This window comes from Agelaius tricolor, unplaced genomic scaffold (genome assembly GCF_023055355.1).
Source record: "Agelaius tricolor isolate 1412-34295 unplaced genomic scaffold, bAgeTri1.0.p SCAF_66, whole genome shotgun sequence".
NCBI lineage: Eukaryota > Metazoa > Chordata > Aves > Passeriformes > Icteridae > Agelaius > Agelaius tricolor.
Genome location: NW_027269326.1, coordinates 38,058 through 63,268, shown reverse-complemented (window position 1 = coordinate 63,268; position 25,211 = coordinate 38,058). Strand labels below are relative to the sequence as shown.

At 62.8% G+C, this 25,211-nt stretch overlaps 4 protein-coding genes across 10 annotated transcripts; all 4 read right to left on the bottom strand.

The window, feature by feature from the left end:
* Nucleotides 1-133: 133 nt before the first annotated feature.
* Nucleotides 134-11,641, bottom strand: RORC (RAR related orphan receptor C). Of its 2 annotated transcripts, XM_071456716.1 has the most exons (10): nt 11,585-11,641; nt 5,850-5,935; nt 4,926-5,067; nt 3,499-3,909; nt 2,992-3,113; nt 2,635-2,767; nt 1,734-1,841; nt 1,550-1,660; nt 631-740; nt 134-414 (listed from the first exon to the last, which is right to left on the bottom strand). In XM_071456716.1, exons 1-10 carry the CDS (start codon nt 11,589-11,591, stop codon nt 250-252), a joined length of 1,395 nt encoding a protein of 464 aa, XP_071312817.1. In that variant the 5' UTR covers nt 11,592-11,641; the 3' UTR covers nt 134-249. The 2 variants fall into 2 exon arrangements, 1 of the variants encoding a protein (XP_071312817.1); XR_011684340.1 differs by lacking the exons at nt 134-414; nt 631-740 and adding an exon at nt 1,025-1,278 and having other exon boundaries at nt 1,324-1,660.
* LOC139605481 (cuticle collagen 2C-like) lies at nt 7,239-8,910 on the bottom strand. The gene is made up of 3 exons (XM_071456979.1): nt 8,880-8,910; nt 7,539-8,785; nt 7,239-7,501 (listed from the first exon to the last, which is right to left on the bottom strand). The coding sequence occupies exons 1-2, from the start codon at nt 8,908-8,910 to the stop codon at nt 7,845-7,847; spliced, it is 972 nt and encodes a 323-aa protein (XP_071313080.1). The 3' UTR covers nt 7,239-7,501; nt 7,539-7,844.
* A 543-nt stretch (nt 11,642-12,184) lies between the features above and the next one.
* LOC139605378 (acyl-coenzyme A thioesterase THEM4-like) lies at nt 12,185-17,045 on the bottom strand. The gene is made up of 5 exons (XM_071456718.1): nt 16,070-17,045; nt 14,536-14,716; nt 13,920-14,030; nt 13,122-13,246; nt 12,185-12,374 (listed from the first exon to the last, which is right to left on the bottom strand). Exons 1-5 carry the CDS (start codon nt 16,278-16,280, stop codon nt 12,313-12,315), a joined length of 690 nt encoding a protein of 229 aa, XP_071312819.1. The 5' UTR covers nt 16,281-17,045; the 3' UTR covers nt 12,185-12,312.
* Nucleotides 17,046-17,823: 778 nt separating this feature from the next.
* Nucleotides 17,824-24,729, bottom strand: S100A10 (S100 calcium binding protein A10). 6 transcript variants are annotated; one of them, XR_011684425.1, is made up of 4 exons: nt 24,630-24,726; nt 20,632-20,785; nt 18,357-18,603; nt 17,824-18,182 (listed from the first exon to the last, which is right to left on the bottom strand). XR_011684425.1 is itself a non-coding variant. In XM_071456997.1 (4 exons), the coding sequence occupies exons 3-4, from the start codon at nt 20,761-20,763 to the stop codon at nt 18,442-18,444; spliced, it is 294 nt and encodes a 97-aa protein (XP_071313098.1). In that variant the 5' UTR covers nt 20,764-20,785; nt 23,845-24,131; nt 24,164-24,264; the 3' UTR covers nt 17,824-18,441. The 6 variants fall into 6 exon arrangements, 5 of the variants coding, with proteins under 5 accessions (XP_071313098.1, XP_071313097.1, XP_071313093.1 ...); XM_071456997.1 differs by lacking the exon at nt 24,630-24,726 and adding exons at nt 23,845-24,131; nt 24,164-24,264 and having other exon boundaries at nt 17,824-18,603; XM_071456996.1 differs by having other exon boundaries at nt 17,824-18,603; nt 20,632-20,774; nt 24,630-24,729.
* Nucleotides 24,730-25,211: the final 482 nt, after the last annotated feature.

The window sequence follows — 25,211 nt, the reverse complement described above, 5'->3', positions numbered from 1 at the left end:
AGTCCACGGACACGCGGTCCCCAAAAACGCCTTTATTCCCCTCAAACGCCGCCGCATTCCCGGAAGGTGCCTGGGGGGGAGCACCCCCAGGTGTCCTCAGATGCAGGGGCGGTCCCGGTAATCCCGGTGACCCCGGAGGTTCCGGTGATCCTGGAGGTTCCGGGGGTCCCGGGGGTCCCGGCGGTCCCGATGTCGCGCTCAACAGGGTCACGGATGGTCCCGGTGGTCCCGGTGGTCCTCGGGTGGCGCTCAGCGGGTCCCCGCGGGGCCATCGGCGGCGGGGTCGGGGGCGAAGAGCTCCCGGTAGAGCGGCGGGAAGGCGGCCGAGACCCCCGCGGGGTGCAGGCGGCGGAAAGCCTGAACCTGCTCCAGGTGCTGCGAGCACAGAGCGCGGAGCCGGCCCGGGGCGGGCAGCTGCGGGGACACGGCTGTCACCGCGGGGGACAAACGGGGACACCGCGGGGACAACCGGGAGGGACACACGTGACACATGTGCAGGGAACCCTCCGACCCAGGGCCACCCCCAATGTCCCCAAACCCCCACTCTGCTCCCCCCCGTGACCCCCACGGATCCTCGTGGCCCCTCCCTGCTGTCCCCGTGTCCCCTCCCCGGTGTCCCGGTGTCCCCACCCGTGGCAGGAGCCCCTCGCGGCGGGTCCGGCGCAGCAGCAGCCGGAAGGCGACATCGAGCTGGCCCTGCAGCCGCGCCACCCGCGGGCGGTCCTGCAGCCACGGCCGGCCTGGGGACAGCGCGGGGACACGGACACGGTGTGGGGACAGGGACAGGGACACGGACAGGACGTGGGGACAGGGATAGGGACAGGGTGTGGGGACAGGGAGAGGGACACAGACAGGACGTGGGGACAGGGATAGGGGTGTGGGGACACCGCAGGGACACGGACCAGGTGTGGGGACATGGACATGGGTGTGGGGACAGGGACAGGGACAGGGGTGTGGGGACAGGGATAGGGACAGGGTGTGGGGACAGGGATAGGGTGTGGGGACAGGGACAAGGTGTGGGGACAGGGATAGGGGTGTGGGGACAGGGACAGGGATGTGGGGACAGGGATAGGGGTGTGGGGACAGGGACAGGGATGTGGGGACAGGGACAGGGACAGGGGTGTGGGGACAGGGATAGGGGTGTGGGGACAACACGGGGACACGGACCAGGTGTGGGGACAGGGTCGGGGATGTAGGAAGAGGGACAGAGGTTTGGGGACACCCTGGGGGCACCCTAGGGACGGTGTGGGGGACACTGTGGGGACATCTTAGGGACACCTTGGGGGAGACCCTGGAGACATCTTAGGGACACCCTAAGGACACCTTAGGGACAGCTTGGGGACACCCTGGGAACACCTTGGGGACACCTTGGGGACACCCCGCCACCCACCCCGCTCAGGGACAAACCCCATTTGGGGTTAGGGGAGCACGCGGGGAGGGACAAGGGGACACGGAGTGGGGACACGGAGCGGGACAGGGGGTGCGGACGCCGGGGGGACACTGAGCAACACTTGGGGACACTTGGGGACACTTGGGGACAGTGGCTGACCGGCGTTGAGCAGCAGCAGCGCGCTGAGCAGCGCCAGCTCGCTCTCGGAGCAGCGCAGCGCGCTCAGCCCCCGCGCGAACTCAAAGACGGACGCGACGAGCTCGGGACACCCTGGGGACAGCGCGGCGTCACCGCTGTCCCCAAGCGTCCCCCCGCGTGTCCCCAGCCCGTGTCGCCGCCCTACCCAGCGAGCGGAAGAGCTCGGGCCCCGCCAGTTTGCCCTCGAACAGGACCGTGCCGGTGGCGGCGTCGAAGGCGCGGCACATCCGGAGCAGGACAACCTCCATGGCCCCTGTCACCGCGGCGGGGAGGCGACAGCGCGGCTGGCACCGGCGACACCGCCGCCGGCCACAGGGGGTGCGGCGGGGACGCCGCGGGGGTGGCCCCGGGCGGTGTCACCTCGGCAGGAAGGAGGGTGGAGGGGGATTTTGGGGACTGTCACCTCCCCCTGGGACACACGGGATTGTCACCTCACCAGGGAGGAGGGGGAAGATTTTGGGGATTGTCACCTCCCCCGTGGGACACACGGGATTGTCACCTCCCCGTGGGACACATGGGATTGTCACCTCCCCGTGGGACACACAGGGTTGTCACCTCCCCCGTGGGACACACGGGATTGTCACAAGGACACAGGGTGGCCCTTGGGTTGGGGACAAGGAGATGGGATAGCCCTGGGGCTGGGGACAAGGGGACAGAGTGTCCCTAGGGCTGGGGACAATGTCACAAGGGGATAGGGTGGCCCTGGGGGTGGTGACAATGGGGTGGGGTGACCCTAAGGGTGGTGACAATGGGGTGGGGTGGCTCTGGGGGTGGGGACAATGGAGTGGGGTGGCCCTGGGGGTGGGAACAATGGGGTGGGGTGGCCCTGGAGCTGGGGACAATGGGGTGGGGTGGCCCTGGGCTGGGGACAGTGAGATGGGGTGGCCCTGGGGGTGGGGACAAGGGCACAGGGTGGCCCTGGGGGTGATGACAATGGGGTGGGGTGGCCCTGGGGGTAGGGACAAGGGGCCGGGGCGTCCCTGCGAGTGTGCACCAGGGCCCTGGGGTGGTGACAGTGACACGGGGACACATGGGTGGCCGCGTACCCGCCTTGAGCAGGACGATCTGGTCGTGCTGGCTGAGCTGCAGGAAGCCCCGCAGGCGCTTGGCGAACTCCACCACGCGCTCGATGGCCTCGGTGACACGGCGGGCACAGCGCTGCCACATCTCCGCCATGGGCTGCGCCAGGGAGCGGCTGTCACCCCCCGCGCCACCGCTGGGGACAGCCGTGTCACCCGCCCACCGCTGGGGACAGCCGTGTCACCCGCCCACCGCTGGGGACAGCCGTGTCACCCCCCGCGCCACCGCTGGGGACAGCCGTGTCACCCCCCGCGCCACCGCTGGGGACAGCCGTGTCACCCGCTCAGCCTTGGGGACAGCCGTGTCCCCTGCCCGGCCCGCACCTGGCTCTGGTAGGCGCGGATCTCCTCGGGGCTGAAGGTGGCCCAGCGGTGGCCCTGGAGGTCCTCGGCACGGGGGTGGCACGTGGCACGGTGTGACAGCAGGACACTCTGTGTCAGCAGCTCTGAGGGGACACAGGGGTGGCACAGTGTGACAGCAGGACACTGGGGTGGCACAGTGTGACAGGAGGACACTGGGGTGACACGGTGTGACAGCAGGACACAGGGGTGGCACAGTGTGACACCAGAACACTGTGTCAGCAGCTCTGAGGGGACATTCAGGGCTTGGGGACAGGTGTGGGGACAAGGAGGGTGGCCCCGTGTGTGGCCTTGGTGGGTAAGGAGTCACCAGCGTGGTGGCATCCACAGGTGACAGAGCCGGTGCCACCACCACGGAGCATCCACAGGTGACATCCCAAGGTGCCACCAGCCCTGCCCAAACAGGTGACACCGCCAGCCCCGCAGGTGACACCGCCACCCCTGCAGGTGACAGTCCCCGGTGCCACTCACCGATCTCCAGCCCCGCGGGTGACTCCGGGACGCCGCCGGCACCGGGCTGAGGCACCGGCCCTGTCCCCGCTGTCCCCGCCCTGTCCCCGTCCTGTCCCCTCCTTGTCGCCTCCTCCGCGGGCCACGCCCTGCTGGGACAGCCCGCGGGGACAGCGGGGGACAGCGGGGGACAGCGCCCGGCCGGGGGCGGCTGCGGTGGCACCGGGGCCGCCCGTTCCTGCTCCCGTTTTTCCCATTTTTCCCGGTTTTCCCGCGTTTCCGGCTGTTCCAGCTGCTCCCGGGTTTGTTCCCGGTGTTCCCGGGTTTGTTCCCGGGTTTGTTCCCGGTTTTTTTCCCGCTTTTCCAGCTGTTCCAGCACCTCGGCCTGCAGCCGGTCCCGCTGCTTCTTGGACATGCGGCCGAACTTGACGGCTGCGGGGACAGAGGGGACAGAGGGGACAGCGGGTGACACCGCAGTGCCACACGCCCGCGGGGACACCGAGTGGCCCCGGCCCTTCCCCAGGGACACCTCGGGCTGTCCCCAGGGCAGTGACAGTGACAGGTGGCGCAGGGACAGGAGACAGGTGTCCCCAGGTGGTGCCAGGGTGGGGACAGGTGTCCCCAGGTGGCGCAGGGACAAGGGACAGGTGTCCCCAGGGCAGGGGACAGGTGTCCCCAGGTGGCACCGGGGTGGGGACAGGTGTCCTCACGGGAGGGGACGCGTGTATGCAGCTTTGGGGGACAGGTGTCCCCAAATGTGGGGACACCAGGGGTGGGTCCAGCTGTCCCCAGGGGCACAGAGTGGTGTCCCCAGGGGTATAGATTGATGTCCCCAGGGTCACAGAGCAGTGTCCCCCGGGGTTACAGCTGTCCCCAGGGTCACAGGGGAATGTCCCTAGTGGGTACAGATGTCCCCAAGGGTACAGATCATTGTCCCCAGGGCCACAGGGCGATGTCCCCAGGGGATCCAGGTGTCCCCAGGGGCACAGAGCGGTGTCTCCAGAGGGTACAGATGTCCCCAAGGGCACAGAGCGATGTCCCCAGGGGTTACAGCTGTCCCCAGAGTGACAGGGCGATGTCCCCAGGGAGGTCTAGCTGTCCCCAGGGTCACAGGGCAGTGTCCCCAGGGGTTACAGCTGTCCCCAGGGTCACAGATTGATGTCCCCAGGGTCACAGGGCAGTGTCCCCAGGGGTTACAGCTGTCCCCAGGGTCACAGATTGATGTCCCCAGGGAGGTCTAGCTGTCCCCAGGGTCACAGATTGATGTCCCCAGGGTCACAGGGCAGTGTCCCCAGAGGCCCAGATCAATGTCCCCAGAGGGTACAGCTGTCCTCCAGGGACACAGATCGCCGTCCCCAGGGGCACAGAATGGTGTCCCCGTGGACAGTCCCCGGTGTCCCTGGGCTGGGTGGCGGCTGTCCCCGCGCTGTCCCCGCAGTGTCACTCACCGTCGCGGGACATGCCGAGGCGCAGGCACTTCTGCAGGCGGCAGTGCTGGCAGCGCGTGCGGGTGGCGCGGTCGATGTCACAGCGCTGCCCGCGGTGACACGCCAGGCTCGGCCCGCGCCGCTCGCTGCGCCGGAAGAAGCCCTGGGGTGGCGCCGTGTCACGCGTGTCACCGGCGTCACCCGTGGTGCCCCCACGGCCACCCATGGCACCCCCTGTCCCAGTGTCCCCGTGTCCCCACACGTCCCCCGTGTCCCAATGTCCCCTCCATGTCCCTTTGCTCCCCAAGGTCCCCATGTCCCCTCTCGTGTCCTCGTGACCCCAATGTTCCCAATTGTCCCCATATTCCTCCGTGTCCCCATGTCCCCAAGTCCCCCCTTTTCCCCATGTCCCCATCCCCCCCCTTGTCCCCATGTCCCCATCCCCCCCCTTGTCCCCTCCATGTCCCTTTGCTCCCCAAGGTCCCCATGTCCCCCCTCGTGTCCTTGTGTCCCCAGTGTTCCCAATTGTCCCCATATTCCTCCATGTCTCCATGTCCCCCTTTGTCCCCTGTCCCCAATGTCCCCAATGTCCCCATATCTCCTCATATCCCTCATATCCCCAACGTCCCCTTGTCCCCTCCTTGTCCCCAATGTCCCCATGTCCCCTCCTTGTCCCCAATGTCCCCATATCTCCTCATATCCCCATGTCCCCCCATGTCTCCCCCATGTCCCCAATGTCCCCATGTCCCCCCTTATCCCCCACATGTCCCCCCTTATCCCCCACGTCCCCATGTCCTTCCATGTCCCCATGTCCCCTCCTTGTCCCCAATGTCCCCGTATCTCCTCATATCCCCAATGTCCCCATGTCCCCCCTTATCCCCCACATGTCCCCATGTCCTTCCGTGTCCCCATGTCCCCCCCGTGTCCCTGTGTCCCCCATGTCACCTTGCAGCCCTCACAGGTGATGACCCCGTAGTGCACCCCGGAGGATTTGTCCCCGCAGATCTTGCAGGGAATCGCCTCAATGTGGGCTGGGGGGACACGGGGACATTGGCACGGGGACACTGGCACGGGGACATTGGCACAGGGACACTGGCACGGGGTCCCTGTCACCAGGCTCCCATGGGACCTGCAGTGCCACCCGTGTCCTCCTGTGGTTCAGGTGTCCCCACGGGCTCCTGTGTCACCCGTGAGACTGAGTGTCACCTGTGGGACCAGGTGTCACCTGAGGCTTCACATGTCACCTATGGGACCAGGTGCCACCTGTGGCCTCTTGTGTCACCTGTGGGATCAGGTGTCACCCTATGGGCCCACATGTCCCCTGTGGGACCAGGTGCCACTTGTGGCCTCCTGTGTCACCTTTAGGACCAAGTGTCACCCGTGGCCTCACGTGTCACCAGCGGGACACGTCCCTCGTGTCCTCACGTGTCACCCACAGCTTCACGTGTCACCGCCCTGTCCCCTGTGGCCGCTGCCACCCCTGTGTCCCCTCTGTGCTGACGTCACCATGAGCGCACACGTCCCCCATGGCTTCCTGTGTCACCTGCGTCACCTGTGCCACCCACGGTGCCGCTGACACCGACTGTCCCCTCTGGTGACAGTGTCCCCTTTGGTCACAGCGGGCTCCAGTGCCACCCCTGGGCTGGGGGGTCCTGAGGCCCCCGAATGTCCCCAGTGTCCCCAGTGGTGTCCCCAGTGTCCCCAATGGTGTCCCCAGTGTCCCCTGTCACCCTGTGCTGGTGCTGCCAGAGCCACAAAGCCACAACTGGGACACGGCCCCGGGGCAGGAAATGTGCGGGGCCCAGTACGGGACTGGGAGCTCCCAGTGTGGCCCCAGTATGGCCCAGTACGGGACTGGGAGCTCCCAGTATGGCCCCAGTATGGCCCAGTATGGGATTGGGAGCTCCCAGTATGGCCCAGTATGGGACTGGGAGCTCCCAGTATGGCCCCAGTACAGGAATGGGAGCTCCCAGTATGGCCCCAGTATGGCCCAGTACGGGACTGGGAGCTCCCAGTATGGCCCCAGTACAGGAATGGGAGCTCCCAGTATGGCCCCAGTATGGCCCAGTATGGGACTGGGAGCTCCCAGTATGGCCCCAGTATGGCCCCAGTACAGGAATGGGAGCTCCCAGTATGGCCCCAGTATGGGACTGGGAGCTCCCAGTATGGCCCCAGTACAGGAATGGGAGCTCCCAGTATGGCCCCAGTATGGCCCAGTACGGGACTGGGAGCTCCCAGTATGGCCCCAGTATGGCCCAGTACGGGACTGGGAGCTCCCAGTATGGCCCCAGTATGGCCCCAGTATGGGACTGGGAGCTCCCAGTATGGCCCAGTAGGGGACTGGGGAGTTCTCAGTATGGAATGGGAGAGCTCCCAGTATGGCACTGGTGAGATCCCAGTACGGCCCTGGCCTGGCACTGCCACTTGTGCAAGGCCCTTACCCAGCTGCTCCTCCACCTGCACACGCGTGTGACACACCTGGACATGTGTGACACACCTGGACATGTCTGACACACCTGGACACGTGTGACACCCTCCCAGACACGTGTGACACACCTGCACACGTGTGTGGGACACCCTGGACATGTCTGCCAGCCCTGCCACACGCATGTGACACCCCCGGACATGTGTGACACCCCGGACACGTGTGACACCCCGGACACGTGTGACATCCCCAGACGTGTGACACCCCACTCACATGTGACCCCCGGACACGTGTGACACCCCAGACACGTGTGACATCCCACACACGTGTGTCACCCCCGCTCCCTCCCCCCCGCCCCGTTTTCCTCCTGCCCCAGTTTTTTGGGGCCGGCGCCGCCCGCGCATCCGGCCCGGGGGGGGCCCAGGGGGGCCCGGGGGGGACCGGGGGGGACCGGGGGCACCGGGCCCAGGGGGGACCCCGGGTTTGGGGGCGCTGAGTCAGCCCCGCGCCCCGAATTACTCAGCCCGTGCCGAGAAGCGCCGCGGCGGGGCCGCTCCTGCCGGGAACCGGCGGGCGGAGGGCGCCGGGGGCACCCACGGGAACGGGGAGAACTGGGGGCACCGGGGGCACCCACGGGAACGGCGGGCAGCGGGGAAATTGGGGCAAGCACCGCGTTTGGGGGTACTGGGAGAACTGGGGGCACTGGGAGCCCTTGAGGCCCCATCACACCGGGGGTTACCGGGGCGCTCCCAAACCCCGCGGGTACCGGGGGCACCGGGGACAGCGGGGAACGGGGGAAACCGGGGGCACCGGGGCAGCCACAGCCCCGGGGAACCGGGGACACCGCAGCGCCCGGGGGGACCGGGGATTCCGCCGGTACCGGGGGAGTCTGGGGCACCGGGAAACACCGGGGGCTGCCGGTAAGGCGGGCACGTCAGTCCCAGCGGCACTCGCCGAACTGGGGGCACTGGGAGCACTGGGGGCAATGGGGGCACTGGGAGCACTGGGAGGGCACTGGGAGCACTGGGAGCACTGGGAACACTGGGAGCACTGGGAACACTGGGAGCACTGGGAGCACTGGGAACAATGGGGGCACTGGGAACACTGGGAGCACTGGGGGCACTGGGAGCACTGGGAACACTGGGAGCACTGGGAGCAATGGGAGCACTGGGAGCACTGGGAGCACTGGGAGCACTGGGAACACTGGGAGCACTGGGAGCACTGGGAGCACTGGGGGCAATGGGGGCAATGGGGGCAATGGTGGTGCCCGTGCCCGGTGTCTTCTCCCGGCACCGGCGGCACCCGGAGCCGCACCAGCGGCACCAGTAACGGACTGGGATGGACTGGGACACACTGGGACACACTGGGAACGAACTGGGACACACTGGGACACACTGGGACGCACTGGGAACGAACTGGGACACACTGGGACACACCAGTAACGAACTGGGACACACTGGGACACACCAGTGACACACTGGGAACGAACTGGGACACACTGGGACACACCAGTAACGAACTGGGACACACTGGGACGCACAAACCCTCACCGGTGTCCGCCATCCCCACCCCCAGCCCCATCGCCCCCGGGCGCTGTCACCTCCTTGTCCCCACAACCCCTGGGGACACCCCAGGAGCGCCCCGGGCACCGCGACACGGGGGGGACAGGGAGGGGACACAGAGGGGACACAGAGGGGACACGGAGGGGACACGGACAGGACAGCGGGGAGAGCGCTGAGGACACGGAGGGGACAGTGGGGACACGGAGGGGACAGGGAGGGGACAGCGGGGACAGCGCTGGGGACAGGGAGTGAACACGGAGGGGACAATGGGGAGACGGAGGGGACAGCGGGGACAGTGTTGGAAACACGGAGGGGACAGAGGGGACACGGAGGGGGCGGGGAGGGGACAATGGGACACGGAGGGGACCCTGTGGTGACACGGAGGGGACACGAAGGGGACCATGGGGACACGGAGGGGACACGGAGGGGACAATGGGGGACACGGAGGGGACACAGAAGGGACAATGGGGACACGGAGGGTCCCCAGCCCCCCGGGGCGCCCCTCCCCGTTTCCCGGGGGTTGGCGGTGACGGCGCCACCTGCGCGTCCCCGCCGTTGTCACCGCAGGGTCCCCCCCGGGGTCCCCCCCCCCGGCGCCGCCGCCACATCAAGGGAGGGACCCGCAGGTGCGGGGGGGGGGGACAGGGACACGCGGGGACACGTGTGACAGCCCGGGACACGTATGTGACACCTGACACACGGGTGACAGCCCGGGACACACGGGTGGCACCTGACACATGTGTGTGGGACCTGTGACACGCATGTGGGATGTGTGACACACGGGTGACAGCGTGTGACACACGTGTAAGAGTGTGACACACATGTGACAGCCTGTGACACACGCGTGACACCTCACACAAGTGTGTGGGGCCTGTGACACGCATGTGGGATGTGTGACACACGGGTGACAGCGTGTGACACATGTGACAGCCTGTGACACACGCGTGACACCTCACACAAGTGTGTGGGGCCTGTGACACGCACGTGGGACGTGTGACACGGGTGTGTGACCTGCGGCACACGTGTGACAGCCTGTGACACGTGTGTGGGACATGTGACATGCGTGTGACCCCCGAAACACGCGAGTGCAGCTCACAACAGCCCTGTGCACACTGTGACACAAGTGACACATCTGTGACACACCTGTACAGCCTGTGACACGCGTGTGAGCCCTGTGACACACATGTACACCCTGACACAGACATGCACAGCCTGTGACACACCTGTGTGCCCTGTGACACGCTTGTGCACACTGTGACACACATGTACACCCCGAAACAGGCGTGTGCACACTGTGACACACGTGCGTGTCCTGACACGGGCACGTCCAGCCCGTGACGCACCCGTGCGCCCCCTAACAGGTGTGTGCAGCCTGTGACACGTGTGTGCGACCTGTGACACACATGAACAGCCTGTGACACACCCGTAGAGCTTGTGACACACTCGTGCACCCCGAAACACGCGTGTGCAGCCCGTGACACACCCGTGCACGCTGTCACACGTGTGTGTGCCCTGTGACACACATGAACAGCCTGTGACATGCATGTGTGCCCTCTGTAGAGCCTGTGACACACGTGTGCACCCTGTCACACACTCGTGCACCCCGAAACACGCGTGTGCAGCCCGTGACACACCCGTGCACGCTGTCACACGTGTGTGTGCCCTGTGACACACATGTACACCCTGACACATGCATGTGCAGCCCATGACACACCCGTGTGCCCTGTAACAGGCATGTGCAGACTGTGACACACATGTGTGACCTGCGACACACTCGTGCACCCTGAAACATGCGTGAGCAGCCCGTGACACACCCGTGCACGCTGTAACACGTGTGTGTGCCCTGTGACACACATGAACAGCCTGTGACATGCCTGTGTGCCCTCTGTGCAGCCTGTGACACACGTGTGCACCCTGTCACACATATGTACACCCTGAAACACGCGTGAACAGCCCGTGACACACCCGTGCACGCTGTAACACGTGTGTGTGCCCTGTGACACACATGAACAGCCTGTGACATGCATGTGCAGCCCATGACACACCCGTGTGCCCTGAAACATGCGTGTGCAGCCCGTGACACACCCGTGTGCCCCGTAACAGGCGTGCACAGCCCGTGACACACCCGTGCACGCTGTAACACGTGTGTGTGCCCTGTGACACACATGAACAGCCTGTGACATGCATGTGCAGCCCATGACACACCCGTGTGCCCCGTAACAGGCGTGCACAGCCCATGATACACCTGTGCTCCCCGTGACACACACGTACACCCTGAAACACGCGTGTGCAGCCTGTGACACACGCGTGTGACCTGTGGCACACCCATACAGCCCATGACACACCCGTGTGCCCCGTATCAGGTGTGTGCGGCCTGAAATGTGCACGTACAGCCCGTGACACACGTGTGAGCCCCGAAACACACGTGTACACCCTGAAACACGCGTGTGCAGCCCGTGACACACGTGTGAGCCCCGAAACACACATGTACACCCTGAAACACGCGTGTGCAGCCTGTGACACACGCGCGTGCCCCGTGACACACCCCGCACTTCCCCCCCCCCACCTTTGCACACACCTGGGGCTGCCCCCGCCCCTTTGCACACCGCACGCTCAGCCCCGCCCCCTTTGCACGCTCGGCCCCGCCCCCTTTGCACGCCCACCCCTCCCTTGCACGCGCGCGTGCCCCGCACCTCTCATGGCTCCGGCTCCCTCCCAGCCCCGGCCCGGGCGGGGCCCCTTTAAGGCCTCGGGGCTCCCCCCCCCCAGCCCCACCACGCCCCCCCCCCCCCCAAAATTTCCCCGCCCCTCCCCCCTCCCCCCCCCCCGGGTATCCTGCCCCTCCCCCCCCCAAAAAAAAAGAAAAAAAAAAAAAAACAAAAAACGCGGGAAATTTCCGAATTTCCCCGCAGGGAAACTGAGGCACGGACGGGGAGGGACGGACCCCAAATCCTCCCAAACGTCCCATTTTTGGGGTGCAGGGACGCCCCGAGCCCCCAAAACTCCCAAATGTGGGGTTCAGAGACCCCAAATTTCCCATTTTTGGGGTGCAGGGACCCCGAACTCCCCCCCCCCCCCCCGGGCTCCATTTTGGGGTAGCGGGACAGAGACCCCAAAGTTCCCGGTTTGGGATGCAGAGACCCCAAAGTTCCCAAGTTTGGGGTTCAGGGACCCCAAATTTCCCAATTCTGGGGTGCCCCCCCCCTCGTCCCCACCCAGGACCCCAAAGTGACACAAGGGACACGAGGGGTGGTGGCAGCAGCCGTGATGGGCACAGGGACAGCCCTGGGGACACTTGGGGAGGACACAGCGGGGACACTTGGGGTGGCTGAGGGAGAGCCAGGGTGGCACTGGGGGACAGGGAGGGCACCGAGGGTCACACGGGTGGCACGGGAGGTGGCACAGGTGACACGGGTGACAGTCACCGGCCACTGTCCCCTCCCTGTGCCGGCTCCTTGGCGGCGTCCAGCTGGATGAAGAGCCCTGGGGACAGAGGGGACACCTCAGGTGGGGACCCACGGTGTCCCCAAGTGTGTCCCCAGCTCCCTCAGTGTCCCCAGGTGTGTCCCCACCCCTCCCAGTGTCCCCAGATGTGTCCCTAGCCCTGTCCCCAGTGTCCCTCACTGGTGGCCCTGGTGTGCAGCGTTGAGCCCAATGTCCCCAATGTCCCCAGGCTGTCCCCATGTCCCCTCACCAGCGGCCTTGGCGTGCAGCATGCCCCCAGTGTCCCCAATGTCCCCAGAGTGTCCCCATGTCCCTCACCGGTGGCCTTGACATGCAGCGTTGTCCCCAGTGTCCTCAGTGTCCCCAGGCTGTCCCCGGTGCCCCCAATGTCCCCGTGTCCCCAGGCTGTCCCCAATGTCCCCAGGCTGTCCCCAGTGTCCCCATGTCCCTCACTGGTGGCCTTGGTGTGCAGCATTGTCCCCAGTGTCCCCAGGCTGTCCTCAGTGTCCCCAATGTCCCCATGTCCCCAGGCTGTCCCCAGTGCCCCCAATGTCCCCAGGCTGTCCCTCCCCAATGTCCCCAATGTCCCCAGGCTGTCCCCAATGTCCCCATGTCCCCAGTGCCCCCAATGTCCCCATGTCCCTGGTGTCCCCATGTCCCCAGTGTCCCCGTGTCCCTCACCGGTGGCCTTGGCGTGCAGCGTTGTCCCCAGTGCCCCCAGTGTCCCCAGGCTGTCCCCGGTGCCCCCAATGTCCCCAGTGTCCCCAGTGTCCCCGTGTCCCTCACCGGTGGCCTTGGCGTGCAGCGTTGTCCCCTCAGCGTCCCACAGGTCACAGCCCAGGAAGAGCTTCTGGCCCTGGTGGCGCTGCAGGAACGCCTCGAGCAGGAGCACCGAGAGCAGGGGGACAGGCCTGGGGACAGCGGGGGACACCGGGGACACACAGTGACACCAGGGCCCTCTGTGCCACCCCTGTCACCGTCACAGCCCCCAGTGTCCTCTTTTGTCCCCCGCCCCGGTCACCCCCGTGTCCCTTCACGGCCACTCCAGTCACCCCCATGTCCCCTGATGTCACCTCAGTGTCCCCCCGGTCCCCACCCTGTCCCTCCTCTGCCCCCCTGGCCACCCCAATGTCCCTTGTGTGTCACTCTGTGCCACCCCAGTGCCACCCTGTGTCCCCCCCGGCCACCCCAGTGTCCCCTGTCACTCTCATGTCCCCTTGTGTCCCCTCCCCTGGGGACACTCACACCACCCTCGGGGACATTTGAGACACCCTTGGGAACATCCCCTGACCCTTGGGGACACCCAGACCCTCCTTGGGGACACCCCGACCCTTGGGGACACCCCCTGACCCTTGGGGACATTTAAAGCACCCCTGGGGACACACCGACCCTCCTTGGGGACATCTCATGGCCCTTTGGGGACACCCTCTGGGAACACTCCTGCCACCCTTAGGGACATTTGAGACACCCTATGGGGACACCCCCTGACTCTCGGGGACATCTCCTGGCCCTTTGGGGACAGTCACACCACCCTTGGGGACACCCATGTCCCTTGGGGACACCGCTGGGGACAGTGGCACTCACGCCAGGTAGTCGATGCTGAGGTTGGCTGTCACCACCCGCCCGGCCACCGCCAGCGCCAGCGTCCCCAGGGAGGTGTCAATGAGGGTGGCGATGGCACCGCCGTGGGCCAGCCTGGGGACATCGTTGGGGACATCGTTGGGGACAGCTGGGGGACATGGGGACAGCATGGGGACAAGAGGGGACAGCAGGGGGACATTGGGGACAAAAGGGGACATTGGGGACACTGGGGATAGCAGGGACAGCAGGGGGACACTGGGGACAAAAGAGGACATTGGGCTCACTGGGGACATTGGGGACACTGGAGACATTGGGGACAAAAGGGGACAGCAGGGACATGGGGACAGCAGGGGGATATTGAGGACAGCAGGGGACATGAGGGTGACAGATGGCAGCAGTGCCACACAGGGGACAGGAGGTGACAGGGGGGTCACCCCAGGTGTCCCTGCAGGAAGAGCCTGGGTTGGCACAGGAGGTGACAAGAAGTGACATTCAGTGACAATAGGTGACAGCGGGTGACAATGGGTGACAATGGGTCACAGTGGGTGACAGCGGGTGACAATGGGTGACAGTAGGTGACAGCAGGTGACAATGGGTGACAGTGGGGACAGTGACTCACCCCGGGTGTCCCTCGAGGAAGGGCCCCAGCTGGCACAGGCAGCGCAGGCGGCCCTTGGGGACATTCAGGAACATGACAAACTCGAAGCCGTCCCCGTCACCCTCGATGGCCCTTGGGAACAGCCGCGTGTCCCTGTCCCTGTCACTGTCCCTGTCACTGTCACCGGGCAGCCCCAGCATCTCTGCGGGGACAGCGCTGTCACCAGGCTGGGGACACTGGGGACACTGGGGACATGGGGACACGGGTGACACAGGTGACACAGGTGACAGTGGTGACACAGGGATACAGGGATACAGGGATACAGTGACACAGTGACAATGACAGGTGACACAGTGACACAGTGACAATGACAGTCACACAATGACACAGGTGACAATGACACAATGACAATGACACAGTGTCAATGTCACCCACATGGGTAGTACTGTCAGTAGGATGGCAGCCGTGCCCACGGTGACACAGTGACAATGACAGTGACAATGGCACAATGACAGTGACACAATGACACAGTGGCACAGGTGACAGTGACACAATGACACAATGACACAGGTGACAGTGACACAGGTGACAATGACAGTGCCAGTGTCACTCACAGGGGCGGTACCGTCGGTACAATGGCAGCCATGCCCACAGTGACACAGTGACAATGACACAGGTTACAATGACATTCACACAATGACACAGCGACACAGGTGACAATGACACAGTGACACAGGTGACAGTGCCAGTGTCACTCACGGGGGCGGTACCGCCGGTACGATGGCAGCCGTGCCTACAGTGACACAGTGACAATGACACAATGACACAGTGACACGGGTGACAATGACACAGGTGACAGTGACACAGTGCCAGTGTCACTCACGGGGGCGGTACCGCCGGTACGATGGCAGCCGTGCCCATAGTGACACAATGACACAGTGACACAGGTGACAATAACACAGGTGACAATGACAGTGCCAGTGTCACTCACGGGGGCGGTACCGTCAGTGCAATGGCAGCCATGCCCACAGTGACAATGACACAGGTTACAATGACAGTCACACAATGACACAATGACAGTGACACAGGTGACAATGACACAGGTGACAGTGACACAGTGCCAGTGTCACTCACGGGGGCGGTACCGCCGGTACGATGGCAGCCGTGCCCACAGTGACACAGTGACAATGACAAAATGACAGTCACACAGTGACACAGGTGACAATGACAGTGCCAGTGTCACTCACGGGGGCGGTACCGTCGGTGCGATGGCAGCCGTGCCTACAGTGACACAGTGACAATGACACAGGTGACAATGACACAGGTGACAATGACACAATGACACAGTGACAATGACACAGGTGACAGTGACACAGTGCCAGTGTCACTCACGGGGGCGGTACCGCCGGTACGATGGCAGCCGTGCCCAGCCCTCCTCCCGTGCCCATGGTGACACAGTGACAATGACACAGGTTACAATGATAGTCACACAATGACACAATGACAGTGACACAATGACACAGGTGACACAGGTGACAGTGCCAGTGTCACTCACGGGGGCGGTACCGCCGGTGCGATGGCAGCCGTGCCCAGCCCTCCTCCCGGGCCCGCTCCAGCTGTTGCCGGTGGTGGCGCCGCATGCGCTCGCTCCAGCCGGGGTTGGGGACAGCCAGGTCCCGCAGGGGGGGACACGGCCGGTGGCAGCGGCGCCGGGGACACGGCACAGGGGACAGCGCCCGAGCCACCGCCCGGGCGCCGCGCAGCATGGCCAGGGTGGCACCGGGGTGGCACCGGGGTGGCACTGCAAGGTCACTGCGATGTCACCACGATGTCACTGCAATGTCACCAGGGTGTCACCAAGATGTCACTGCGATGTCACAGCGATGTCACCACGATGCAACTGCGATGTCACTGGGGTGTCACTGAGATGTCAGCACGATGTCACTGTGATGTCACTGCAATGTCACCGTGATGTCACCACGAGGTCACCAGCGCTGTCACTGCAAGTCACTGCAATGTCACCACAATGTCAATGTGATGTCACTGTGATGTCACCACGATGCCAGCATGATGTCACTGAGACCTCCCCACAATGTCACAGTGATGTCACCACGGACATCACCATAACATCACCACAATGTCACCGTGTTGTCACCGTGACATCACCACAATGTCACCGTGATGTCACTGCAATGTCACTGCAATGTCACCATGATGTCACTGGGGTGACAGCGCTTGGTGACAGCCCCGGTGACGTCACACAGGGACAATGATGTCACTGCTGGTGTCACACCCGGAGCGTGGCAGCGCTGGGGAGGTCACACCTGGTCGGTGATGTCACCGGTGATGTCACACGCAGTCGGTGATGTCACACCTGGTTCCTGGTGACATTGGTGATGTCACACCGGCCACTGAGCTCCCTGCCGACGTCACTGCTGATGTCACACTGGTCAGTGACGCCGGCCGTGATGTCTCACCCGCTGGTGACGTCACCGCCGGTGTCACACCAACCCCGCCCCGCTGCCCGTGACGTCACCCGTCCCCAGCCCCGCCCCCGGCCGATGTCCCCGTGTCCCCCCCGGTCCCTGCCCCGCTCTGTCCCCCCTGCCCGGCCCTTCCCCTCTGTCCCCCCCGTGTCCCCGCTCTCCGTCCCCAGCCCTGCCCGGACCCGCGTGCGCCGGGGCCCCGCCCACCGTCGTGACGTCACGGCGCTTCCGGGTTTCCCGGCTTCCGGGGGCGGGGCCTGAAGGACCGGAACGGAGCCGCGTGGAGCCCTACGGAGAGAGACCCTATAGAAACCCTACAGAAACCCTACAGAGACCCGATAGAGACTCTAGAGAGAACCTTATAGAGTCCTATGGAACTCTATGGATCCTATAGAGACCCTACAGAGAACCCTATAGAGAGAGACCCTATAGAGACCTATGGAAGCCCATGGAACCCTATGGAACCCTACAGAGACCTTACAGCGACCCTATAGAGACTCTAGAGAGAACCTTATAGAGTCCTATGGAACTCTATGGATCCTACAGAGACCCTACAGAACCCTACGGAGCCCTGTAGAGACCCTACAGAGCCCTATGGAACCCTATAGAGAGAGAGACCCTATAGAGACCCTACAGAGATCCCCGATGCAACCCCACAGATCCCCCATAGATCCCCTATGCACCCCCCTGGGCCCCACTGTCACCCCACAGAGCTCCCCTACAGCCCCAACCGCCCCGAGTGTCCCCAAAGGGACCCCAAAATGGCCCCAAAGGGACCCCAAAAGGGACCCCAAAAGGACCCCAAGAAGAGCGAGAGCCCCAGTTCATACAAAAACCTTTATTGGGGGGTCAGGGCAGCACCCCGGGGTGGGGGCACCCATGGAGGGGAGGGGGGGGCACTGAAGGGTCCCAACAGGAGCCAGGGGGGGCTGGGGGCACCCATGGGTGGGAGGGGCACCCATGAGGGGGGGTCAGGACCCCAAATCAGGGTCAGGACCCCAAATGAGGGTCAAGGCACACGTTTAGGGTTAAGGGAGGATCCAAGGCAGGTTTGGGGTGACACCCCCGGGTGGATGGGGGGCACCCATGGGTGGGGGTCTCAGCTCCTCAGGAGGGGTTCAGGACATTTTTTGGGGGTCAGGATCTTTGGGAAAGGGGTCAGAACCCCAAAGGGGGATCAGGGCACACATTTAGGGTTGGGACAGGATCCAAGGCGGGTTTGGGGTGACACCCCGGGATGGGTGGGTGGGGGGCACCTATGGGTGGGGGTCTCAGCTTGCAATGGGGGGGCGTCAGGACCCCCAGATGAGATCAGGACCTTTGTGGGGAGAGATGAGAACCCAAAAGGGGGATCAGGCACACATTTGGGATTGGGGCAGCATCCAAGGCGGGTTTGGGGTGACACCCCGGGATGGGTGGGGGGCACCCATGGGTGGGGGGCTCAGCGGCGGCCGCGCTGCTTCATGTGCTGCACGAAGTAATCGTTGCAGGCGATGGTGAGCCCGGCCACCAGCGAGAAGAAGCCCTGGAAGCCAACGCGGCCATCGCGGCTCTGCTCAACGTCCCGCAGGATCCGGTCCAGGGCGTTGGGGTCCCGCTGGTTCTGGGGGAAAAAACGGGGAAAATGGGTCAGATCCTAAATGGGAATGGGGTCAGATCCCACATGGGAATGGGGTCCCACAGGATCCGGTCCAGGGCGTTGGGGTCCCGCTGGTTCTGGGGGAAAAAACGGGGAAAATGTGTCAGATCCTAAATGGGAATTGGGTCAGACCCCACATGGGAATGGGGTCCACAGGATCCACTCCAGGGTGTTGGGGTCCTGCTGGTTCTGGGGGAAAAACGGGGGAAAAATGGTCAGATCCTAAATGGGAACGGGGTCAGATCCTAAATGGGAACGGGGTCAGACCCCACATGGGAATGGGGTCCACAGGATCCAATCAAAGGCGTTGGGGTCCCGCTGGTTCTGGGGGAAAAAAAGGGGAAAATGGGTCAGATCCTAAATGGGAACGGGGTCAGATCCCACATGGGAACAGGGTCAGATCCTAAATGGGAATGGGGTCAGATTCCATGCACTGCTCCATGTCCAGCAGGATGGGGTTCAGGGTGTTGGGGTCCCGTTGGTTCTGAGGGAAAAAGGGTCAGATCCTAAATGGGAACAGGGTCAGATCCCACATGGGAATGGGGTCCCACAGGATCCAATCAAAGGCATTGGGGGCCCGCTGGTTCTGGGGGAAAAAATGGGGAAAATGGGTCAGATCCTAAATGGGAATGGGGTCCCACAGGATCAGCTCCAGGGCGTTGGGGTCCCGCTGGTTCTGGGGGAAAAAACGGGGAAAAAACAGGGAAAAAGGGTAAAAGGGTCAGATCCTAAATGGGAACAGGGTCAAATCCCACATGGGAATGGGGTCAGATCCTAAATGGGAATGGGGTCAGATCCCACATGGGAACAGGGTCAGATCCCACATGGGAATGGGGTCCCACAGGATCCAATCAAAGGTGTTGGGGTCCCGCTGGTTCTGGGGGAAAAAATGGGGAAAATGGGTCAGATCCTAAATGGGAATGGGGTCAGATCCCACATGGGAATGGGGGAAATGGGGGGATCATGACCTCCTGATCCCAAGGTTTTATAGGAGCTGATCCTGGGGTGCTGTGGGGTTCTATCCTAGAGTTTATGGGATCCAGTCCCGGGATCCTATAGGGTTTGATCCTGGGGTTTATGGGATCCCATCCCAAGGTTTATGGGGTCCGATTCCAGGGTTCTATAGGGTTTGATCCCAATGTTTATGGGATCTGACCCCAGAGCTCTATGGGATCCAATCCCGGGGTTCTATTGGGTTTGATCCCAGGGTTTATGGGATCCCATCCCAAGGTTGATGAGGTTTGATCCTGGGGTTTACAGGATCTGATCCCAGAGTTCTATGGGATCCAGTGTGGGGGTCTGTAGGGTTTGATCTCAGGGTTCTGTCTGGTTTGGTCCCAGGGTTTATGGGATCCCATCCCAAGGTTGATGAGGTTTGATCTCGGGCTTCTCTACCTCCCACTGATCTCATCCCATGGATCCCATAGATGCCATCCTATGGATCCCATAGATCTCATGGATCCCATCGATGAAATCTCATGGATCCCATGCCATGGATCCCATAGATGTCATCTCATGGATCCCATCCCATCCCATGGATCCCATAGATCCCACCCCATGGATCCCACCTCATGATCCCATAGATGCCATCTCATGGATCCCATCCCATGGATTTCACCCCATGGCTCACATAGATCCCATCCCATCCCATCCCATCCCATCCCATCCCATCCCATCCCATAGATCCCATAGATGTCATCTCATGGATCCCATCCCATCCCATGGATGCCATCTCATGGATCCCATCCCATGGATCCCATAGATGCCATCTCATGGATCCCATCCCATGGATTTCACCCCACAGCTCACATAGATCCCATCCCATGGATTCCATCGATGAAATCTCATGGATCCCATCCCATCCCATGGATCCTATGGATGCCATCTCATGGACCCCATCCCATGGACCCCATGGATCCCATCCCATCCCATCCCATGGATCCCATAGATGCCATCCCATGGATCCCATGGACCCCACAGAGCCATGCCCACCTCGAGGAACCCTGGGAACTCCTTGTCCATGAGGGCCCTGAGGTCCTCCTTGGCCAGGTGCTCCTTGTCCCCCGCGTACTTGTGGAAGGTGAACATCAGCGTCTCCATGGCGTGCTCCAGCTGCGACGGCATCCTGCCTGGGGCTGCCAAGATCCTGGTGGGAAACACAAAATCCCAATGGGAAACCTGAAATTCCTGATGGGAAACCCAAAATTCCTGATGGGAACCCGAAATTCCTGATGGGAAACCCGAAATCCCAATGGGAAACCTGAAATTCCTGATGGGAACCCAAAATACTGATGGGAACCCAAAAATCCCCATTGGAAACTTGAAATTCCTGATGGGAACCCCAAAATCCCCATTGGAAACACAAAGTTCCTGATGGGAATCCAAAATCCCAATGGGAAACCTGAAATTCCTTATGGGAACCCGAAATTCCTGATGGGAACCCAAAATCCCAATGGGAAACCTGAAATTCCTGATGGGAACCCAAAAAACCCCATTGGAAACTTGAAATTCCTGATGGGAATCCAAAATCCCAATGGGAAACCCAAAAATCCCAATGGGAACCCCAAAATTCCTGATGGGAAAACCAAATTCCTGATGGGAACCCAAAAACCCCCATTGCAAATTTGAAATTCCTGATAGGAATCCGAAATCCCAATGGGAAACCCAAAATTCTTGATAGGAACCCAAAATCCCAATGGGAACCCCAAAATTCCTGATGGGAACCTTAAAAATCCCAATGGGAACCCCAAAATCCCAATGGGAACCTTAAAAATCCTGATGGGAAACCCAAAAATCCCAATGGGAACCTTAAAAATCCCAATGGGAAATGCAAAAATTCCAATGGGAACCCAAAATTCTCAATGGGATCTCCCAAATTCCCCCTGACACTCCCAAAATTCCTCCTGGGACCCCCAAATTTCTCCTGGATCCCCCAAATCCTCCCCAGGGCCCCCCCAAAATTCCTCCTGGATGCCCCAAATTCCCCCTGAACTCCCCAAAATTCCTCCTGGGACCCCCCAAATTCCCCCTGGACTTCCCAAATTCCCTCCTGGATCCCCCAAATTCCCCCTGAGACCCCCGAAATTCCTCCTGGACCCCCCAAACTTCAATCCTGGGAGCCCCAAATTCTCCCTGAGCCCTCCAGAATTCCCCTGGCCATCTCCAATTCATCCTGGATCCCCCCAAAATTCCTCCTGAGCCCCCTCACAATTCCTCCTGGATCCCCCAAATTCCCCCTGGACCACCCCAAAATTCTTCTTGGGGCCCCCAAATTCCTGATGCCACCCCCCAAATTCCTCCTGGGACCCCCAAAAGTCCCCCTGAGCTCCCCCAAGATTCCCTCCTGGGACCCCTCCAAATTCCCCCCGCGCCCCCACAAATCTCTCCTGGACGCCCCAAAATCCCTCCCGGGAACCCCAAAATTCGTGTTGCCGCTCCCCAAATCCCTCCAGGATCCCCTAAAATCCCTCCAGGATCCCCTAAAATCCCTCCAGGACGCCCCAACCCCCCCTCGCTCGCCGCGGATTTTCCAGGAATGTCCGGGAATGCTCCGGGCGTGACTCAGCGCGGGGGGGACACGAGGGGGACACGTCCCGAGGGTGTGGCCGCTGTGTCCCCCCCCCCTTGGGGACACCCCGGTGACTCACGGGGGGAGGGGGTAGGGGCGGTCCCGCCTCAGGTCCCCCACCCAAAAATTAAAAAAAAAAAAATCCTAAAAAAAATGAGGGATCCTCCCTAAAATGACCCAGGACAAAATGGGAAGAGTTGAAAAAAATATAAAGGGAACCGCCCCAAAAAAAGGAGGAATTGCTCAAAATGAGAGTCGCCCCAAAAAAAAGGGGGAATCCTTCAAAAAGGAGGAATCCCCCAAAAAAGAGGAAAAGAGGAACCCCCCCAAAAAAGAGGAACCCCCCAAAAAAGAGGAAGCCTCCAAAAAAAGGAGGAGCCCCCCCAAAAAAAGGAGGAATTCCCCCAAAAAGGAGGAATCCCGCCAAAAAAGGAGGACACACCCAAAAAAAGGAGGAATCCCCCCAAAAAGGAGGAATCCCCCCCAAAAAGGAGGAATCCCCCCCAAAAAAGGAGGAATCCCCCAAAAAAGGAGGAATCCCCCCAAAAAGGAGGAACGCCCCCAAAAAGGAGGAATCCCCCCCAAAAAAGGAGGAACGCCCCCAAAAAGGAGGAATATCCCCCCCCCTTAAAAGGAGAATCCCCCAAAAAAGGGGAATCTTCAAAAAAGGAGGAATCCCCCCAAAAAGGAGGAATCCCCCCCAAAAAGGAGGAATCCCCCCCAAAAAAGGAGGAATCCCCCCCCTTTAAAAGGAGAATCCCCCAAAAAAGGGGAATCTTCAAAAAAGGAGGAATTCCCAAAATGCACCCCACCCCAAAAAAAAAAGGAGGAATCCCCCCAAAAGTGACCTCCCAGAAAAGGGGGACCCCCGAAAAAGGGGAACCCTGAAAAAAAGGAGGAACCGCCCCAAAAAGGAGGAATTCCCCCAAAAGGGACCCCCAGAAAATGGGAACTGCCCCAAGAAGGATGAACCCCAAAAAACGATGGAACCACCCCAAAAGTGAACTTTCCAAAAGGGTGGGACCCCCAAAAAGGGTGAGACCCCAAAAAGGGGGTTTGGGGATGGAAATCCCCCAAAGTGGGGGACAGGGATGGGGTCCCCCGAAGTGATGCTGAAAATTCCCCCCCAAAATCGGGGTGCGGGACCCCAAATTTGGGGACGGGATTGATCCACCCCCAAATGGGGTTTGGGGATGGAGACCCCCCAAAAACGGACACCGGGATGGGGCCCCCCGGTACCGGGCCGGGAGGGGGACCCCAAAAAGGAATTTAGACCCCAAAGCGGGATTTGGGGATGGGGTTCCCCATTTTGGGGTGCGGAACCGAGCCCCCATTCCCGTTACCGGGCGGGGGACCCCAAACCCGGATTTAAACCCCAAAGCGGGATTTGAGGATGGGGTTCCCCATTTTGGGGTCCGGGACCGACCTTCCGTTCCCGTTACCGGGAGGGGCACCCCAAACCCAGATTTAAACCCCAAAGCGGGATTTGGGGATGGGGTTCCCCATTTTGGGGTGCAGGACCGACCCTCCGTTCCCGTTACCGGGAGGGGGACCCCAAAGCGGGATTTGGGGATGGAGTTCCCCATTTTGGGGTGCGGAACCGACCCCGCGTTGCCGGGGGTGCCGCTCTCACTCACCGTGCGGGGCTCGGTGCCGGTGCTCGGTGCCGGTGGCGGTGCGGGCAGTGCCGGGGCGCGGTCCGGCCCGGGATAGGCACGGCGGGGGCGGGCCGGACCGGGGGGCGCGGGCGGGGGGGGCACCGTGACTCACCGGGACCGCCCGGACACCGCCCGGGCACCGCGCCCCGCCCCGGGCAGAGGCCCCCAGCGCCACCAGCGCCACCCGGGGCGGCGGGGACAGCACCGGGACCCCTCCGGGACAGCGGGGACACCACCGGGACCCCCCTGGATCCTCCGGGGACACCACCGGGACCCCCCTGGATCCTCCGGGGACACCTCCCGCTTCTGTTTCGGACACCACCGGGACAGCGGGGACACCCCCGGTTCTGTTCCGGGACCCCCCCGGGCACCACCGGGGAAGAGCCGGTGTGACCCTGGATAACCCCCCCGTGTGTGTCCCCCCCCCCCGTGTCCCCTGGGTCCCTCCCCGGTGTCCCCTGGGTCCCTCTCCGGTGTCCCCCCAACCCCGGGGGGGGCCTCACCGAGGTTCCCTCCCCGCCCCCGGTTCGGGGCCCGGCGCCGCGGTGGCGCGTGCCGCGCTAATGACACTAATTACAATTACAATCGTTAATTGCCGCGCCCCGGGGCAGCCGAGGAAGAGGGGGGGGTGAGGGGGAAGGGGACACTGAGGGTGAGGGAGGGGACACACCCAGGTCACCCCCCCCCCCCCCTTCCCCCCGTGTCCCCTCCCTGCCCTGCCTCAGTTTCCCCACCCAGGAAGGGGCAAAGGTGAAGGGCCCCACCCGTGGGTGGGGAGCGCTCGGGGCCATGGGGGTGGCATTGCCCTCCCAGTTGTCGCCTCCTTGTCGCCAGGGTGTCCCGCCCGCCCTCAGGACGGGCTCCTCCTCCTCCTCCTCCCGCATTGTCCCCGTGCCCCTCCCGTTGTCCCCCTCATCCCCCCGCGCAGCCCCCCTCAATCAACCCCACCCCACTGCTCTCCCCTCCCTCACAGAAGCCCTCCTGAACCCATCCCCACCCTCCCTACCTCACCCCTTCCCAAAACGCCCCAAAAAAGACCTCAAAACACCAAAAATCATCAAAATCTCCTCAACGCCCCCCGAGACCCCCCTTGCTGCCCTCAGTTAAGATGGCGGCGCCTCCGCCTCACGATTTCCAAGATGGCGCCCGCGCCGCCACGCGGCCCCGCGCTGCCAGGCTGCCCTTATTCAAGATGGCGTCCGCCCCGTGCTAACCAATAGCGCTGACGCCAACAGCAGAAACCCGGATGTAGCCGCCATCTTGCCCTCACCCAACATGGCGCCGCCCTCCCCGTGTTTCCCTATGGGCGTGAAGCCGCGGCGGGCGCGCGGGTGCCCGGATGTGGG

Bases quoted from the DNA above. Each gene is read 5' to 3' on its own strand.
- LOC139605481 (XM_071456979.1), bottom strand. From the start codon at position 8,910: ATGGGGCTGGGGGTGGGGATGGCGGACACCG. The intron at 8,786-8,879 runs GTGAGGGTTTGT...GGTGTGTCCCAG, and splicing joins GGTGGGGATGGCGGACACCG to TGTGTCCCAGTTCGTTACTG.
- RORC (XM_071456716.1), bottom strand. The intron at 3,114-3,498 runs GTGAGTGGCACC...GTGTCCCCTCAG, and splicing joins ACCCGCGGGGCTGGAGATCG to AGCTGCTGACACAGAGTGTC. The intron at 2,768-2,991 runs GTGCGGGCCGGG...TCCCTGGCGCAG, and splicing joins TCCGCGCCTACCAGAGCCAG to CCCATGGCGGAGATGTGGCA.
- LOC139605378 (XM_071456718.1), bottom strand. From the start codon at position 16,280: ATGCTGCGCGGCGCCCGGGCGGTGGCTCGGGCGCTGTCCCCTGTGCCG. The intron at 13,247-13,919 runs GTGAGTGCCACT...CGCTGTCCCCAG, and splicing joins CTCAGCATCGACTACCTGGC to GCCTGTCCCCCTGCTCTCGG. The intron at 12,375-13,121 runs GTGAGGGACACG...CTCTGTCCCCAG, and splicing joins GCTGCACGCCAAGGCCACCG to GGCTCTTCATCCAGCTGGAC.
- S100A10 (XM_071456992.1), bottom strand. From the start codon at position 24,667: ATGCCACCCCCATGGCCCCGAGCGCTCCCCACCCACGG. The intron at 20,786-24,629 runs GTGGGGCCCTTC...GTTTCCCACCAG, and splicing joins CGAGCGCTCCCCACCCACGG to GATCTTGGCAGCCCCAGGCA. The intron at 18,604-20,631 runs GTGGGCATGGCT...TTTTTCCCCCAG, and splicing joins AGTTCCCAGGGTTCCTCGAG to AACCAGCGGGACCCCAACGC.